We start from the raw sequence: 19485 nt of genomic DNA on the forward strand, positions 1-19485 counted from the left end.
TCATACTGTACTCATTGTTTTGCCGTTTTGCATTTACGCTGCGTGAATACAATCCACCCCTCCACCCCCCAAAGACGACCCCCCCCCCCCCCACCCCACCCCCCAAAAAAAAATCCCTGAAGAACCCATAGTTTCCAAAAATTCTGTGGGAAACACTGGACAGTGTGAGGTGGACAGGAAGCGAATTGGGAGAGAGACGGGTAGGAGTCGGCGAAGGAATCGAACCCGGGTCAGCTGCATGGCAGTCGAGTGACCTGTCAGCCGCATGACAGTCGCGTGACCTACCGGTTGGCCACGGCAGGGCCCGCATTGCCAGAAAACAGAAAGCCCCCAGGCCTTAGGTGACACCTCCTTCGCACAACTGCCTCTCACCTGCTGCCATGAGGAGGGCGCAGAGCTTGAGGGAGCCGCGACCAGCTGCCATGTGGAGCGGAGTGGAGCCGTCATACGTACACGAGTCCACCTCAGCATTGCCCTGCACACACACAGTACACACACACACACACGCACACGCGCGCGCACACACACAAACAAACACAAATAAGAAAACGTTGGAATATCACCACACTATTACGTGCATTTATAAATCATTTATAAATATTCTGTGATTCCACAAGTGACAGTTCAGTGGTCAGATGGTGGTGAGTGGTCAGATTCAATCAGTGAAATTCAGACACTTCCTCATGTCAAGGTTCTTACATGATAGCAAACACGTAGGCTATACAGATCTCTCTCCCTCTCTCTCTCTCTCTCTCCCTCTCTCTGTCTCTCCCTCTCTCTCTCTCTCCCTCTCCCTCTCTCTGTCTCTGTCTCTCGTCTCTCCCTCTCCCTCTCTCTGTCTCTCTCTCTGTCTGTGCCTCTCCCTCTCTCTGTCTCTGTCTCTGTCTCTGTCTCTGTCTCTCTCTCTCTCTCTGTCTGTGTCTCTCTCTCTCTCTCTCTCTCCTACCTCCAGTAGCAGGCATCCGCTGAGTGAGACGTTGCCCTGTTCGACAGCCAGGTGTAGGGGTGTGCGTCCACTGCCGACCTCCTGCGCCTCCACGCTGGCCCCCGCAGCCAGCAGGGCCCGCACCGCACTCAAGCTGTTAGCCAGCACAGCTAAATGCAGCGCACACAGGCCTGGACACACAGGGAAACACACACACACACACACATGAATACACACATAAATACAGACATAAATACACACATGAATACACACATAAATACACACACACTCGCACACACACATACACGCACAAACGCACACACACACATGCGCGCGCGCCACGCACGCACACACACGTACACACAAATAACTGTTTCTGCTGGAAAAAAATGGTGGAAGTCACAGTGACCGACACAGGGTTCGCACACATAAATATACATAAATACACACACAAATGCACACAGACACAGACACAGACACACACACACACACACACACACACACACACACACACACACACACACACACACACACACACACACAAAGATGGGCAAATAATGCTTTAACTGGTGTCAAACAACACACACAGACACACACCAACATCGTTTTTTAACCATTTCTGCTGGCCATGTGGGGAAACCCCAGACGCTCTCCCTCCCCCCTGTGGTGTGGTGAGTCACCATATAGCCATGCCGCGTGACGTCAGAGCACTGCCTGTCTATACATGCTGCCTGCCACAGGATTAAGGATATCAAGCAAACCCCCATTCACCTGTAGCAACCTGACACTTTGAAATGCAAAAGTTGGGATTCATACTTGTGGTATGAATGAAACACAGACATATGATCTTACTGTATATATGTTTTTTTTGTTTATATTATAAACACGGTGTCGTGAGGAGGGGCAAGACACTGGCAGCCAACCACGTGAACTAATTTTTTGACCGACAGACAGCGGTTTCCAACAATCAGAGGGAGAGTTGTGTGCAGTCAGGGGAAAACAAAAATTGAGAACCCATGTATACACTAGACATACAGTAGTTCTTTACCACCGCCATGTAGTAAAACCAGAGACGGTCCACTCTGTTAGAATTAAAAGAATCTTTGGTAAAACTGATGCCCTTTCTGTAAATTCCTTTACTTTTAGAGCCGATATCAAAAAAAGGTTGTCAGATTTAATCGGAGGGTTGTTGGATCAAGTCCCCATTCCTCCTGGCCTGTGTAGGTAAATGTGTGGTTGAGCCATCCAGTAAAAGCAGAAGAAACCACACTCTCAGGCCTGTACTTAATGGCCAGTCATGGGAAAGCAGTTAAGGCGCCAGACTTGTAGCCCAAAGGTTGCCGGTTCGACTCCAGTCCCGACCCCCCAGGTTGGTGAGGAGAGTACTTAACCACTGCTCCCTTTTGGACACCATTGGGGGCTGCCCCCTTGCACGGATGAGGCATAAATGCAATTTTGTTGTGTGCAGTGTGCAGTACACAATTGTGTGCAGTGGAGTGCTGTGTCACAATGACAATGGGAGTTGGGAATTTCCCAGTTGGGCTTTCACTTTCATTTATTACCAAACCAAGTCCACCGCATGTCTATGCGTATTAGCCTTTAGCCATTAGCCAGTGCATGTTGTCAACAGAAGAATGGGTGCTTTCAATCACAAGGGGGTGAAAGGTCATGGTTTGCGACATGTGTGCACGCCAGAGGCGCAGCATGACCCACCATACAGTGTGATATAAACACAAGACAATCATATGGTGTGTAACAGTTGTTAGTCTGGCGTCTGCCATGCAAACACGCAGTAAATCTGTGCGACACTTGGGCGTAGCTCACCTAGTGTCATCATGTGGTGAAGCTTCATTCAACCCGTGACCTTTTTTCAACCCCTCGTCATTAAAAAAAGGAACTATTCTTTTGTGATTTATAGGGCTGGGTTCAAAAGATCGAATCGCGATCCAATATCGATTCACGTTCGATAAGTGTGATATCGATTCACAATTTTGTGGATCGATTTTTTGCCGATGATTATAGGTGCTATTTTCTCAACCACATCTTGTAGCCTTCTTCCACATTCATGGTGACTACATGCACAAATACAGACAGCCTGTTCAAGTAAATAGTGCCAGTGTTTTCCCACCTTTCTCTCTCATACCAAGTTTCCCACTTCTTTCTCTCATACCAAGGTGTTTCATGTTTGTGTGGTTATCAAAGGTTGAGATATTTAGGTTTTTATAGCCGGTCTTAGAATTTTACGCATAAATGGGTTAAAGTGACAACCCAGCAATACAGAAGATCGATATTGAATCGAATCGAATCGGATCATGGATCGAATTGGATCGTGACCTTCTGGATCGGAATCGAATCGATCCAGGAAATTTGGATCGATTCCCAGCCCTAGTGATTTACCCCTGGTGGGTCGGGGTCGGTCACCTGCTTCGATTTCCTGCCTTAAATACATTGAATCGAAGGTAGCTCACATCACATGAAAAGGGGGAGGCGGGGAGGAGGCAGGTAGGCAAATAGCTTTATTTTTGAGATAGGACAGTGGAGGATAGACAGGAAATGAGTGGGGAGAGAGAGATGGGGAAGGTTTGGCAAATGACCTGGACGGGACTCGCGTGCGTGACCTTACCCATGGAGTTGGGCGTGTCGGTGAGCTGTGCCACTAGGGGGTGCTGCAGCAACTGTGCCACCAAGTCGCCGCCCTCCCTCTGTTGCGCCGCCAGGTGCAGGGCCGTGTTGCCGTGGCGATCGCTCAGGCGGGCGTCGGCCCCGGCCTGCAGCAGGACGTGTGCCGCCTCCACCTGCTGCGTGATCACCGCCAGGTGCAAAGGAGTCTGGGAAACACAGGCAGATTGGATGTGTGTGTGTGTGTGTCGATTAGTTTATTAACCCTTGTAAAGTAATGCATAATGTAATGCAATGTAACCCCTTGTAAAGTTGTAATGTATTACTAAAGGCCGTTTGCACTCTTACAGCTGTGTAGCACTATGGTGGTTAAGTTTTTTTCAGTGACTATAACAACGTCCCAGTGGCAGTGACGGTGTCTGGTAAGGGGCTATTCAATTAAAGCAAGCACTTTATCTCATTGATCACTCTGCACTTTGGAATGGGAACTGTCCATCATTTGAACAACAGGGAGTGGGCCTGCTCGTCGAAGCGTAGTGAGTGCCGTTATGGTGAGAGGCCCAGTGAACAATGTTCCCTCTAAGCTGCGCGACTGCGCAATCGCGCACTGCTCTCACGTTCTCAGCGCAGAGCAAATCCATGCAGCGCAGGTAAAACAAGGCGGCAAATTTCTGTGGAGAGGCAGTTGATTGTTATCCGAATTTTCCACTCATTGTAGCTTTATAACATCCAATCGAAATAAAACATATTCTTTAGATATGAAACATCTATCTTACAGCAGTTTAAGCGATCACACTAGACGCGGACTTCTGCTTACAATCAGCATTGCGCCTCCAGCTGCTTTTTAATAGCGATCAGACAGAGCGCGGATACGCCGCGCTTCGAATGCTGATCTTCAAAACAGTGACCAGACAACGTTGTAACAGCTGTCACTCGCAGCCTAATCTACGGCGTTCGGTTGTGTTAAGTTGCCTAGGCCTACACAAAAAAGTCTAAATCCATCTCTGTATAATGGATAGAAGACAAGTTCTAGCTCTCCTAGAGCTCGATCGTGAATCTGATATGAATGTTGATAACGGTGTCGAGCATCTGGACCGATTTTAATGGATGCCTGTCATAGCTTTGCGAGTGGCAACATCTCTCGCGCTATTGGCATCATTGGAAGCGCGTGCTGCCAAAGTGGTTTAAATTCGTCAAAATGGTGATGAAAGCATTTGTCCACGCAGTAGAAATATCTTGAAAACATATGAACTAATATGCCTAAACGAACTACTAGCCTACTGATAAGAAGGTCCATAAAACCCAGTTAGCCAGAAGGTCAGTCAGACTGTCCGGTAAGAAAAATGTTTGCTCTGAAATTTCCACGAGCTCTTAAAGTGACAGTGCATACTTTTACTTCATGTAGGCCTAATTTAAGCTCAATATTTTAGTCTTTTAAATTTGTTACATAGGCCTAGCCTATTATAAAACATTTAAATCCAAATTAAATTATTCATCCTTTTAAACATAAATTCAACATTCTGGGCTATTGGGCTGCTGTAAAGATACTTTCTTTCCAACATCTTACAAATGTAGGCCTAGCCTACAATATTGATGTTGGTGGGTTGATGATTAAGTAATAATCAAGATTTGGAAACATTACTTAACTGATTTTGTAATATTCACTATAGTGAATGACAATATAATCAACATATTATGAAGCATCAATGTTACCCCTAAAATGGAGGGGGGGGGGTGGTCCGACCCGCTCACCGAGGTTATTGGCTCTGCTCAGTGATATAGTGCATTTGCTCAGGCACCAAAAAAATTAGAGGGAACATTGCCAGTGAATATTGAGAAATGCCTTTCACCTGGTTTCCAAGTGCATTAACCGCAGAAGCAATTGCATACAAATCATATTGCTACAGGAAGTCTGCTCCTCAGAGCATAGTAAGTACGGTTATGGCAGTTATAGACAATTATTTAAAAAAAAAAAAACATAGTTACTTTAAAAACGTACATCATTGGTATTGAATACACATGTAGTATTACCGCACAAATACAGCTACCGCGACAAGAGCGAGGCGAGCGACGGAAGTAATTGACTTTGTATTGAGTCGCGAGACAAAAGCGATTCTGGAGACTAGAGCGATTTGTGCAAATCCTTTCAACTTTCTATGACGCGGTTCGGCGACAAGCCGCGACAGCCAATGACTGTAGAGAGGTCAGTGACCACAGCCAATGGGAATGTTTGAATGCTTTGCCTTCTGCTTGTAACGGACATACTGTAGTCTCTTCAATCGCGCGTATCGCTCTGTCGCTTGAATCGCATCGCGCCTGGTCTATTCGTGCGGTTAGTCGGTAGATCAAGGAATATTACCAGGAATATTACCAGGAAATGGTCAAAAAATGTACTGCAACTGTGCTCCTCATTGAAACTGGGTTGCCTATTGCCAAATTTGATCTTTTCATGAAAGTTTACTAAGTAATAAACTAATATTTTCTAGTATGACCCAAGTACAAACCCCAACTCCGATGAAGTTGGGACGTTTGATAAACAGTGAATAAAATCAAAATGCTATCATTTTCAAAACATTCAATCTATTCATTAGATGGAGAATAGTGAAAAGACAACATATTAAGTGTTAAAACCGAGAAAAAATATTGTTTTGGGGGACATATGTACTCATTTCTAATTTGATAAATCCAACACGTCTCAAAAGAGTTGGGACGGGGACAATAAATGGCAGCAAATGTCGAGGAAGACTAAAAACAAAACAAAAGACAACACTTAACAGTTAAATACATTAACCGATGAGATGATTTTATATAAAAAAACAGTGTTAATTCCTATCTTGGACATGTTTTTCACCAGCTTAAATGGTGGGTGTATTCCTTGTCATGTTTTGCAATGTTTTCCTTTCTGTAGTGCTTACAGTGTGACAGGTCTTGACCAAAAACCCACCATTTTATCACCTGCTGGTCCTTATGATGGAGCCAAACTGTTAAAACATAGTGGAGAATGCAATTTGACCTTACTATGTGGCAGTAATCGAAGATCTCCCTTCAAAATATAATGCATGAGTGGCTTTTCATGCTGTTTAAAACCCATTTATACCATTCAGTACTGTATTTAACTCTACAGATGAGTGAGAACATCTTAACCAATGCACTACTGCACCCGCATGCCATCATGGAGGCTGACTTTTGAAGTTAGCACTAACACAAGTTGGATGGTCCATTTTCACTGTAGCACAGGATGTGCAATGCTCTATTCTTGTCAAAAAGAATGGACTTCTACAACTTCTGCTGACTTCTGTAAGCAAAGGACAGTTTCCCATGTCTTCTGGGTCTATTTCAAGTGAGCTCAGGTGCTTAGGAGAATGTTACACCCCTGTATCATTTGCATGCATTAAGCATTCTTAATATGGTCAATTTTCAATAGCTCTAATTCCTGGAGTGCTAGAGTGAGACTACAGCCACTATATATTTCATGATGTCATGAACCTATACAATGATTTTATTAACAAAAATATGTCTTATATACACTCAATCGTGGTAAATCAAAGGGAATTCAAAAATGTATGTAATAACTATGGTAATTATTCCCTTTGCATCTTTAATTCTGAGTGACTCAGCCTCTCTGTGACGATCTTATACCTGGACACCTATATTGTCCGTCAGTACAATTCATTTTGAAATGTTCTTCTTTTATTGTTTTATCTTATTTAGATGTTTACTAAATTTCACTGATCCCCGTCCCTACTCTTTTGAGACGTGTTGGATTTATCAAATTAGAAATGAGTACAGATGTCCCCCAAAGCAATATTTTTTCTCGGTTTTAACACTTAATATGTTGTCTTTTCACTATTCTCCATCTATTGAATAGATTGAATGTTTTGAAAATGATAGCATTTTGATTTTATTCACTGTTTACCAAACGTCCCAACTTCATCGGAGTTGGGGTTTGTACATACAGTCGGTCCCCCTACAATGCACACCCTTTACCGAGGTAATGCCACGTCATCCACCTCGGTACGTACCGGGCCTAGCTGCAGTGTACCCAAACAACCGCCAGGTGGCACTTGGGAGCGCTTGCTATACTTGGGAGCGCTTGCTATACTTGGGAGCGCTCGCTATACGCTTTACCACGTGGTAGCGCATGTTCAGGTTTGTAATGAGAGATCAAAGACCCAAGAACCCATAATCCAGAAGGATTTTTAAAAAACCTGTATATATATATGATATCTCTTTCTATCTCTCTCTCTCTCTCTCTCTCTCTCTCTCTCTCTCTCTCTCTCTCACACACACACACACACACACACACACACACACACACTTTCTCTTGCATACACACAATAAGTGAGTTCGCAATTACTAGTGCGCCTGCGCGAAATTGACCTAGCAACGCAAAACGGTAGATAAACAAATGCGTGGATACCAGATCCTGCCTTCCCAAAGCGGTAGGACAGTGAGCTGCACACCAGTAAACGAGGTAAATAAATGTCATACTTTGTGGATTTCGTAGTGGGGTAAAAGTGGTGCTTTCTGTAGATTTTAGAATGATTGCATTGCGATTCATGGGTGCCGCCATTGTGCACTGTCGCCATTGCTGAAGTGTGCCGTTCTCCGTTATGCCATAGTTGCTGCGCTTATCAATTCTGGTGACTGAGACCATCACAATGACAGCCTGAATTAAGTTTTGAATAAAGTTTCATGGATAGACGATGACAGACAGTGGCCACAGGTGATTAATGAAGCTATATCAAGAACTGGTAGAATAAATTAATGAAACATTCAATTTAAGAAGGACATGTAAAGCTGTACTGAAGACATAGCTACAGTATGTGTGGGCTAACTGGCATCTCTTCAAAACGAGTTTGTTAATGAATTCTGGTTTCACTTAAAAAGTTCAAAAATGTCTTGTTTTCAACCCCAAGACCCTCCTTGATCTACCAGCGAAATTTTGAGTAATTTGGGGTTGTTAAATGGTTGTGTGACTTGTTTGCTGTCAACATGACATACTCGGATTTAGCTAGCAGCCCGGATGGTTAGTCTTCTGTTAGTTACCAGACATCTCTCCAAGACAAGTTCGTTGTTAAATTCTGGTTTCACTTAAAAAGTTCAAAAATGTCTTGTTTTCAAACCCAAGATCCTCCTTGATCTACCAGGGAAATTTTGAGTAATTTGGGGTTGTTAAATGGTTGTGTGACTTGTTTGTTGTCAACATGACATACTCGGATTTAGCTAGCAACCCGGATGGTTAGTCTTCTGTTAGTTACCAGACATCTCTCCAAAACAAGTTCGTTATTAAATTCTGGTTTCACTTAAAAAGTTCAAAAATGTCTTGTTTTCAACCCCAAGATCCTCCTTGATTTACCAGCGAAATTTTGAGTAATTTGGGGTTGTTAAATGGTTGTGTGAATTGTTTGTTGTCAACATTACATGCTCGGAGTAACCCGGCTAGATAAAATATCATGCGCGTTTTAATGTATCCCGGGGCAACGCTGTTTTGTTTATCTCTCAAAATGGCGAATATTACCCATAATGCATTTCGCGCCGGTAATTGCGAACTCACTTATACACATTCAAGCGCAAATGGGTAGGCAACATTTATTACCATATGGAATATTTTAGACGATATTGACGGCATATTAATATACCGTAAAGTTCCATATAATAGCCGAGTTCCAATTAGCGGCCGGGTTCCTTTTAAGGGCCGGGTGCACAAGGATATTTGACAGATAATGGCCGGTTCCAAATAAAAGCCCGGTCTAAATAATCATTAAATGAACCAAGGAAGAAGGCTTGACCACCGGCGCTGCATGTTTCCCCCCTTATATTTTTGTTTAGTTTTTAGGATGCGCCGCGTCTTTGACCATCAACCGCTGCGTCAGTGAAGGAAATGTCGGAAATTTTGCAATGTAAAACTCGGGGAAGCAGCGGTGTTTCAGGGTAGCATGTGGTTTAACGCTGTAATACGGGTTAATGTGGGTAAAATCCACATTTAAAACGAGTAGCCAAGGCATGTGATGAGAGAAAATGACATTTGAGACAAGCATCCAACGAAATGAAATGTAACGTCAACATGCAGCCTCTCTGCACTCGGATTCTCCTCCCTTCGCACTAAACTGGCAAATATGTTCTCTCACAATGCTTTTAATGTTTTGTGCACTACATATGGACACATGGGACATTGTTGACATGTTGAAGTGAACTTTCTTCAATGTGCATGGCGGAGCACGCACTCGCACACACCCTGCACGCACTGCACTGATCAACACACTTTAATCAGTCAATCTGCGAGGCGGAAGCGCACACCGTTTCAACTTTGACTTTGGGGAAGAGATTGTTTAGTGGGATGTTAATTTAAATGCTTTTCATTTTCATTTGCTAGCTTTACATTTTTTGTGTTTGGTAGCCTATTAATATGTGGCATCTGTGTGCAGATGGAAACCGTTTTGTGTTAGGCTGTAGCCTACCTTAATTCGGCCGAGGCTACTTTTAGTTAACCGCAGCGTAAAGGTCTTTGCATGGACAAATGAAATGATAATTGAATAATAGCTGGCCAGTATTGCAGGGAGTATTAAACCCAGTGTACGTTGGGGTTTGGGAGAGCAAGGAAGAGAGCGGCATCTGTGATAAACCGCTTCGAAATGTGTGCGTAAAACCTGCTGTTGCCGCATTAAAAAAAAAGCTTTGTTTGATTTCGTGTTTGTATTTTACTTTGACGTTGCCTATAGTCCTCAGTTTATGGTTATTTTCTGTTGACCTCCTACACATTTTCGTTCTGTCATGTAGGGTATTGTAAATAAATTAACCGTATTTTGATCATTTTGATTTCGGACTTAATTTACCCCTTCAATCACCCCTCTCCAATTGCAAACTTTACCCTGGTAGAAGGAGCATTCGCTAGCCTGCACGTACTCGTTAAGGACTTATTGTCTGACTGATTTTGGCTGCTGCGAATAAGGTATCTTTATATAAAAATGGGCCTGTCACCATTTTGGCTGAATGCTGTCACCACGGACCAGAATCTGGTGACCATTGCAGTTTTGCCGCGGGTCTTGAACAGTGCGCACTCATTCCGATTCAGATGGCTTCTTCTGAGAAGGCAACTGGCTACCGCAGGAGAGGGGAAAGGTGGCACTATTATCCACAAGCGTGTGTTGAGCCTATCGCAGATGAGGTTCTTGAATATTTTGTAGTGCATGAGACATTGACAAGGAAAGGTAGCTATGATATCCTCGTGAATAAGTCTTCGACTTTTCAAAATGCCTCCTCTCAACATTCAACATGTAAATTGGTTATTCTGGTTAGTCCAACGCTATCCTGGCAGGAGAATCATTCGTAGGCACTACTCAGCAATTTTGTCTGTTGGTTTTTGTCTGCTGCAAAGTAGGATAGATCAGACCTCCAGGTCTTCATAAAAACCATCTACCACCGCTGTGATAATTTGACTACGGACACCGCTGAACATTGAACAGTTGTTTAGACTACAGTAGGCCTGTTGACGATTGCAGTCATGCCGCTTGTCTTGAACTGCGCGCTCTCCTCCAGTTGATGCGTGACAGCCAGATGAGAAGCGCAAAGGTGGGGGCTATCCGCGGTCGCGGAGGACAGGTGTCAATATCCACAACCTCACTGAATAAATAGCCTAACCTGTGCAGCAGCAATTACATATTGTTGGGTTCTTGAATACTCCCTAAAGCATGGAATTCATTTTCCATTAATAAGGAAAGGTGTAAGATTTATCCTCAATCCTCCCCGATAGCCTAATGCTCTCGCCCACACACACACACACACACACACACACACACACACACACACACACACACACACACACACACACACACACACACACACACACTCTCTCTGTTTGGAGAGGACGCATTTAAACTGTTACAGTTTAGGCAGTAGGCCACCCATCCCCCCGGACCCACGAAACCCACTGAAGATCCAAGCAATTGTAGCCTGTCAGTATTTTAGTGTGTGCGTGTGTGTGTGCCCATAATAGGCCTAAATAAGGCTAATAAAGTAAGCTAAATAAGTCAGGCCTAAATAAAGTTGTTTTAGCCTATGAACTCAGGCAATGCAGAAATTTGCGGAGGGATTTTGGATATCTTGGCCTATAGGCTACCGATGGCTTTATGAACTTCACGACTGGGCTACAAGATAGTCGGGTAAACAAGGATTGACTTGTAGACCACCAACATCTGATGCTGAAGTGGGGGAGGGTTGTTTTTTTCACTTCAAATGTTCCCCGACACACACACACACACACACTACACACACACACAGATACGCGCTAATCGCTCTCTCTCTCTCCGTCTCTCCCCCTCTTTCTCATTGTTGCTATACGTGCATCTGGATAGGCCTAGGCAGTGTGGTCACCCAGCACATTTTCATACAAATGCTTTGTTTTTTTAAATTAAATCTTTATTCAGTTATTTGTGAACAGTCTCTGCTTTTCTCTTTCGATGTTGCGTCACCGTGGACAAGTGTCTGCTCGAAAACTTAATGCAAAGCGGCTAACATTTTCAGAACGTGTTGAACTTTTCAGAACATGAATGTTTGTCTGTGGGGGATGGGTGGGTTACAGCAGTGCAGTGCAGTGCAGTGCACGGGACTGCACAGCCTTTTGTGACATGTCGTGGCGCGACAGGTTATCCAGCCTCGGAAGGAGTCATAGTTCCCCAGTCATATTGTTGGTTCGCATCTCCACCGAAGCAACTGAATTTGCAGTCCTAATCACATATGATTAGCCACACCTGGTGTAACAGATGTCTTGTCACGTGTGCAGTCCATCACATCAGTTAACCGGAATCCCGTCGATCGCGCACAACAGCGCATTGAAAGGATGAAATGTTCACAAGCACCAATACAAAAAAAAACGTCTTCAACCTATTAGTCCGTAGGCTATCCTGAGGATATCCGTTCCTGACTTGAATAGGCTAGTGCAGAAATAATTAACAGTCATCACTTATAAGTTAGGAGCGGAATTGAGACGGTGAATGCAGGACAGAATAATAAAAACAAAACACCGTCGACTGGCGGTCTTGTTTAGGGATCACGCTTGTGTTATTATCAAATGCCCAATGTTACGTGCAACGCGCAATTGGCTGACTCTTTCCACTTGTAGCCTAAAACTGAGGGAGGGATCAACATACAATGAGCTACACTGAAGCAGATTACTCTGCTTCGCAAAAAAAACAGTGCACCAATAATACCCCCGTCTTCAACCTACTATTTACCAGATATATAGGCTAGTAATAGTATTAAGTTGTGCTACCTTGTTTTTTGTGGTAACGACAGTGTAGATCAGGTAATAGCCTGCAATAGGGGAAGCGGCATGCGCCAGTTTTAAAGACAGAATGTCGTCGCCAAATGTAAAATCACCTCTCTCATGCTGACATGACGGGGCACTACTTCATTAGGCTACAATGTTGTTCATGTCTGTTTGACTCACACTATACGAGTGGTTCAATTTGTGTTTTTGTGCTCATCGCACAAATAAGACAGACAGGCTTGCTTGATAGGGCTACTGTGACGAGGCGCCTTGTAGCGCATCCTCACGGCGTCTGCTGTGGCAGCCGCCATCAAACACATGCACTGTCATTTTCCCCCATTCATTATGCGTTTACTGTTCTATGATCGGTCACAGACTTTGCAAACTATTGTACCAGAGTTCCAACCGTTAATCTTTGTGTAGTGGTCTTGTTCAACGCATGGGTCGACACATGTAGCTTGACAATTCATTTACACTTACGTTAACACGCATAGTAATTTACACGCATACATAGCCAAACACAAACGACACAATCACAACATTTCATCCGGATGTTTTGTCTGTTTATTTATGTTGCCTAGGTTTAACATTGATCATCGCTGAGTGCAACCGTGTGGTTTTTAAGTGTTTAGAAACACCGAACAATGTTTACTTAACAGTTTAAAGTTCCATGTCTTACCGGCACAGCTCACTTCCTTGATCTGGCAAAGGGGTGTGTCGCGGTTCTGAGGACGCTTTATCTTTGGGCACGTTCTCGTGCGTGCGTCCTCTCGCCCTCACGACAACAGTTAAATGTTAAAATCTATGTAATCATAGATGTTTGGGTACATATGAGTTTATGTACATGTGTGTTATTATTTTCTGGAATTCCTGTCATCATTTGTTTTGTAATAGCGCTATTTTAAAATGTGTATTTTGATTATTAGTGAGTGCCTAAGTAAAAATCCCTGTTTTCTGTTCAGGCAATTGTATTGGCCACCTTTAGGGAGGAGACAGGTACCATTCATAATGATGCTGTAGTCAGTTGTTAAAGGAGCTTGGTAGGGGCAAGACATGCGTCTGTATGCTCCCAGGTAAACCCTCAGCTGAGTGAGGATTGACTTATTGTTTTGGTTCTTGACCGTTTGTGAGCCTTAGGCTAGTTTATATTTTCTGTATGTTTTCTTTGGCTCCTCGTAGCCTGTTTATTTTCTGTATATTTTGTACATAGTGTCTAGTTATATTTTCTTTATATTTTGTTTTGGTTATTTTTGGTTTATTTTGGTCTCTTGGCTCACTTTCACCGGTGCTGTGCAAAAATAAATGGCAAAACCACATCTTCTGCCTCGTGCCTCATCTGTGTGCCTGACTCGTAAGACCCTCGACACTCTACCTTGTAACATTTTGGTGGCAGCGGTGGGATCAGTGTCTATGAGGGTCGGCACACAGTAGGCTGAAGAGATGCAAGCACAAGGGAAACCAAATCCCCCAGCGGTGAGAAGCAAGTCTGCCTTGGGCGCATATGGAGCGCCCCCTGCTGAGTTGGAGTGGGAAGACGGCAACATGAGGCCACAGTCTGCGCCACCCGATGATCGCATGGGCAGACTAGAGATGGTGCTGGAGTCCTTCATCCAGGCCCAGCAGAAAAGAGAAGAGAGATGGGAGAAGACGGCACAGCGGCAAGACCAAAGGTGGAGTACCATGCAGCACCAGTTTCAGCAGCTGCAGACACTAGTGAAGTCGGACAGTGAGCACCGCCTGACCCCAGCGGAAGACTCCGAACAGCAACACCTGACTGCCGCTGAACCTTACGACCGTCCCGTACCAGACACTCCGGAGCCTGAACCAGAGACCCAACCTGCACGCCAGGATGACCAGGAGGTCTGCGAGTGTTGCTCTTGAGAGCAGACCACCTTCAGCATCCCGTGCGGCCAGCACCAGGACAGAGGTCTCCTGGCCATTGTCTCTTCCCCCGGCCCAATATGGCTACCGTCCTCCCAAGATGGCACCCTACACGGAGGACGAGGACATCGAGCATTACCTCACCACATTTGAGAGGATCGCCACTGCAAATAGATGGCCTATGGAGAGTTGGGCTGTCTTCCTGGTCCCTCTACTGTCCGGGAAAGCCAGAGCCGCCTATGTCGCCATGGACGTCGTCGAGGCTCAAGACTACGTGAAGGTGAAGCTAGCCATCCTCACAAAGTTCGAGATCGACCCCGAGGCATACAGGCACAGGTTCCGGGAGATGACCATCCAGGAGGGAGAAACGGCGCGGGAGCTGCAATCACGACTCACCGACCTCTACGGCAAGTGGATGTGTCCAAATACCAAGACAAAGGAGCAGATCGGAGAAGCCATTGTCCTTGAACAGTTTCTACGCATGCTCAACCCTGAGCTCAAGGTATGGGTGATGGAGCGTAACCCGAAAACCTCCAAGGCGGCAGCCGAGATGGTGGAAGCTTTCGTCGCTGCTCGCCGCCACCGCAGAGGATACAACATCGGGCACCAAGATCAACCCAACCGGCGTAACCAAGGCGGACAGCGCAACCAAGATCTTCAGCTCCAAGCCAAGCCTGCGGGTGGTAGTCGTGAGTACAAGCCCTCTAATGCCCCAAACTCCAGGCCTAGCCCTCACCCTCCCCGTAACCCTAACTACAAGCATAACCAGCCCACTAGGCCCAAGCCCCGCATCATTTGCCATGGTTGTGGACAGCCAGATCACATTAAACCCCAATGCCCTTTAACGTCCTCTAGTGCAGCCATGTTGTGTTACACCCCTACAAGTGACCGTAAACCAGCCCCTAGCTGTATGGATGCATTGGTTCCCGTTAGCATTCGAGGGAAGGTGTTTAAGGCACTCATTGACACTGGCAGTAGTCAGACCTTTGTTCAGAGTGCATGTTTGGGGTCTGATCGCATAGACCGGGTGGGTACGGTTAAAGTCAAATGTATTCATGGGGAGGAGAGCGAGCACCAGACAGCAGATGTTCCTGTAGAAATTGAAGGCCAAACTTACCTTTTAAACGTCGCAATCATGGATAACTGCCCCTACCCAGTTGTGTTAGGGCAGGATGTACCAATTTTGGTTGACTTGTTGCAACGCTACATGCCTCCAGCTACAGGCACGGTAGCGACACGGGCCCAAGCCAAGGCCAACCCTGCTGACAGCCCTTGGCAGGAGTTGCCCTTTGGCGAGGTCCATGGGCCGGCCAAAGAAAGAAAGTCCCGGTCCACAAGGAGGAAGGAGAAATTCCTTGGCACTCCAGTACAGGAGTCAGTCTCTCTTCCGCCACTAGAGGGCGATGTTTTAAATGTGTCTGATTTTAACCACATGCAGAAAGATGACCCGACCCTTGCAAAGTGTTTTGAAAGTGTAGTAACTGATGAGGATCAACTTGCCAGAGCAGCACTATGTGGCATGGAGAGTTTTGTGATCAGAGAAGGGAAGCTGATGCGAGTGAGTGAGGAGGGAGAGCAGCTAGTGGTCCCCGAATCCCTTAGGCCTAAGGTGTTGGAGGTGGCACATAGCATCCCCTGGGCCGGTCACCTTGGTCAGCAAAAGACAGTAGAGAGGGTTGCCCAACGTTTTTATTGGCCTGGAGTATACCAGGAAGTTGTCAATCACTGTAAGTCTTGCCCGACCTGCCAGCTCACTAACCGCTCCCATAGAACCACAAAAGTTCCCCTTGTCAACCTGCCCATCATTGACACGCCGTTTACAAGGATAGCAATGGACATTGTAGGCCCCCTGGACAAGAGTAGGGCAGGCCACCGCTATATCCTTGTCATTAGCGATTATGCAACCCGCTACCCCGAGGCCTTCCCTTTGAGAAACATTAAGTCCCGGCAGGTAGCTAATTGCCTTCTGCAGCTGTTTTCACGGGTGGGCGTCCCCAGAGAGGTGCTCACAGACCAAGGCACGAACTTCAATTCCAAATTCATGAAGCAGGTCTACTCTCTGTTGGGCATCCAGGGCATTAGAACATCTCCCTACCACCCGCAGACCGACGGAATGGTTGAGCGATTCAACCAAACGCTCAAAGCCATGCTCAGGAAGTTTGTGAGCGACACGGGGGCCGACTGGGACCAGTGGCTTCCGTATCTCCTCTTCGCCTACCGTGAGGTCCCCCAGGCCTCCACAGGATACTCACCCTTCGAGCTCCTCTATGGCCGCCAGGTGAGGGGTCCCCTGGACGTCCTCCGAGAAGCCTGGATGGGAGAGGGTCCTGCAGCGCCGACGAACATCATCAGCTACGTTCTCAAAATGCGAGACAAGCTGGAGGAGCTGAGCAGCCTGGCCCACGACAACAAGGAGCAAGCCCAGTCCAAGCAGAAAGACATGGTACGACCGGACGGCTCGTAGCCGCAGCTTTAATCCTGGGCAGAAAGTCCTCCTGCTCCTGCCATCGTCAGAGAGCAGCCTGCTTGCCAAGTGGCAAGGCCCGTATGAAGTGCTTCGAAAGATGGGTCCTGTGACCTATGAAGTTGCCATGCCTGATCGTCGCAGACCAAAACAGGTGTTCCACATCAATCTGCTGAAGGAGTGGGTGTCTCGTCCAGAGCCGGTCGGCAACGCGATGTGGGCGCGATCGGTGCCTGAGGAGGAGGAGCTGCAGGAGCAGTATTTCCCCACTGCTGGAGGCGGAGACGTGCCTCCGCCCATCGACCACCTCGCCAGTCATCGTCAGAAGGAGCTGCAGAACATCATCCCTGAGGGTCTCTTTCGGAAGGAGCCAGGCCGTACAACGTTGATCAGCCATGACATCCAGCTGACCTCTCCAGGCCCCATCCGCCAGACCTCCATCAGGGTTCCAGCACGCCTGATTCCTGCACTGAAGGACGAGGTGCAGTCCATGCTGGAGATGGGTGTGATCGTGCCATCCCACAGCCAGTGGTGCAGCCCAGTGGTGCTCGTACCCAAAAAGGATGGAGCACTGAGGTTCTGCGTGGACTTCGCCAAGATCAACGCAATCTCTAAGTTTGACCCCTACCCGATGCCTCGGGTGGACGAGATGGTGGAGCGGCTCGGGAAGGCGGTTTACCTGACCACCCTTGATCTGTGCAAGGGCTACTGGCAGGTCCCCTTGACGCCAGAGGCCCAGGAACTCACCGCCTTCCGAGCACCCACCGGCTTCTTCCATTTCACCACCATGCCGTTTGGCCTACATGGGGCTGCCGCCACTTTCCAGCGCCTGATGGATCGGGTGCTGAGGGGGGCGGAGTCGTATGCCGCCGCCTACATTGACGATGTCGTCATTTTCAGCACTTCGTGGGCGGACCACCTGAAACATCTGGCCGACGTGTTCCAGCGGATCAAAGACGCCGGCCTGGTGGTCAACGCAAGCAAGTGCCAGCTTGCCAGGCCGGAGGTGTGCTACCTGGGCTATGTCCTGGGTGGTGGCACCATCAAGCCTCAGGTGTCTAAGGTGGACGCCGTGCTGTCTTGTCCGCCACCCACCACCAAGAAGGGGATCCGCTCCTTTTTGGGGTTAGTGGGGTGGTACAGGAGATTCATTCCTGAGTTCTCCACCAGAGCCACTCCACTGACCAACCTCACCCGAAAGTCCAGCCCCAACAAACTGGTCTGGTCTGAGGAGTGTGACAAGGCCTTTCGGGACCTTAAGGACAGCCTCTGTCACAGTCCCGTCCTCCAAAGCCCCGACTTCGACTTGCCCTTTACCGTCCAGACAGACGCTTCTGGGCTGGGGCTGGGGGCTGTGTTGGTGCAGGGGGTGGGGGAAGAACGACGACCGGTGATCTATATCAGCCGGAAACTTTTTCCCAGGGAGACCAGGTACTCCACAGTGGAGAAGGAGTGCCTGGCCGTTAAGTGGGCCCTGGACACTTTAAAGTACTATCTCATGGGCAAGGAGTTTGTGGTGGAGACTGACCACCGGGCATTGCAGTGGCTGGACAGAATGCGGGACAGTAATGCCCGCATAACCCGGTGGTATCTCTCCCTCCAGCCTTACAAGTTCACCGTGCAGTACAAGCCGGGCAAGGTGAATGTGCCGGCAGATTTCTTGTCCCGTCCCGACAGGGAGGGCCAAGCTTGAGTTGGGGGGTGTGTGACGAGGCGCCTTGTAGCGCATCCTCACGGCGTCTGCTGTGGCAGCCGCCATCAAACACATGCACTGTCATTTTCCCCCATTCATTATGCGTTTACTGTTCTATGATCGGTCACAGACTTTGCAAACTATTGTACCAGAGTTCCAACCGTTAATCTTTGTGTAGTGGTCTTGTTCAACGCATGGGTCGACACATGTAGCTTGACAATTCATTTACACTTACGTTAACACGCATAGTAATTTACACGCATACATAGCCAAACACAAACGACACAATCACAACATTTCATCCGGATGTTTTGTCTGTTTATTTATGTTGCCTAGGTTTAACATTGATCATCGCTGAGTGCAACCGTGTGGTTTTTAAGTGTTTAGAAACACCGAACAATGTTTTACTTAACAGTTTAAAGTTCCATGTCTTACCGGCACAGCTCACTTCCTTGATCTGGCAAAGGGGTGTGTCGCGGTTCTGAGGACGCTTTATCTTTGGGCACGTTCTCGTGCGTGCGTCCTCTCGCCCTCACGACAACAGTTAAATGTTAAAATCTATGTAATCATAGATGTTTGGGTACATATGAGTTTATGTACATGTGTGTTATTATTTTCTGGAATTCCTGTCATCA

The 19485-nt window shown here is 46.8% G+C and overlaps 1 protein-coding gene across 1 annotated transcript in view; it reads right to left on the reverse strand.

The window, feature by feature from the left end:
* nfkb1 (nuclear factor of kappa light polypeptide gene enhancer in B-cells 1) overlaps nucleotides 1-19485 on the reverse strand; it is an 86507-nt gene that overhangs the window by 17579 nt on the left and 49443 nt on the right. Inside the window, exons 16-18 of the mRNA XM_063189689.1 lie at nucleotides 3549-3753; nucleotides 947-1116; nucleotides 373-475 (exon numbers count right to left, since the gene is read on the reverse strand). Of these exons, the coding sequence (XP_063045759.1) occupies nucleotides 373-475; nucleotides 947-1116; nucleotides 3549-3753 (478 nt within the window). The remainder of the gene's footprint in view (nucleotides 1-372; nucleotides 476-946; nucleotides 1117-3548; nucleotides 3754-19485) is intronic.

This window comes from Engraulis encrasicolus, chromosome 23 (assembly GCF_034702125.1).
Source record: "Engraulis encrasicolus isolate BLACKSEA-1 chromosome 23, IST_EnEncr_1.0, whole genome shotgun sequence".
In the NCBI taxonomy this organism is placed as follows: domain Eukaryota; kingdom Metazoa; phylum Chordata; class Actinopteri; order Clupeiformes; family Engraulidae; genus Engraulis; species Engraulis encrasicolus.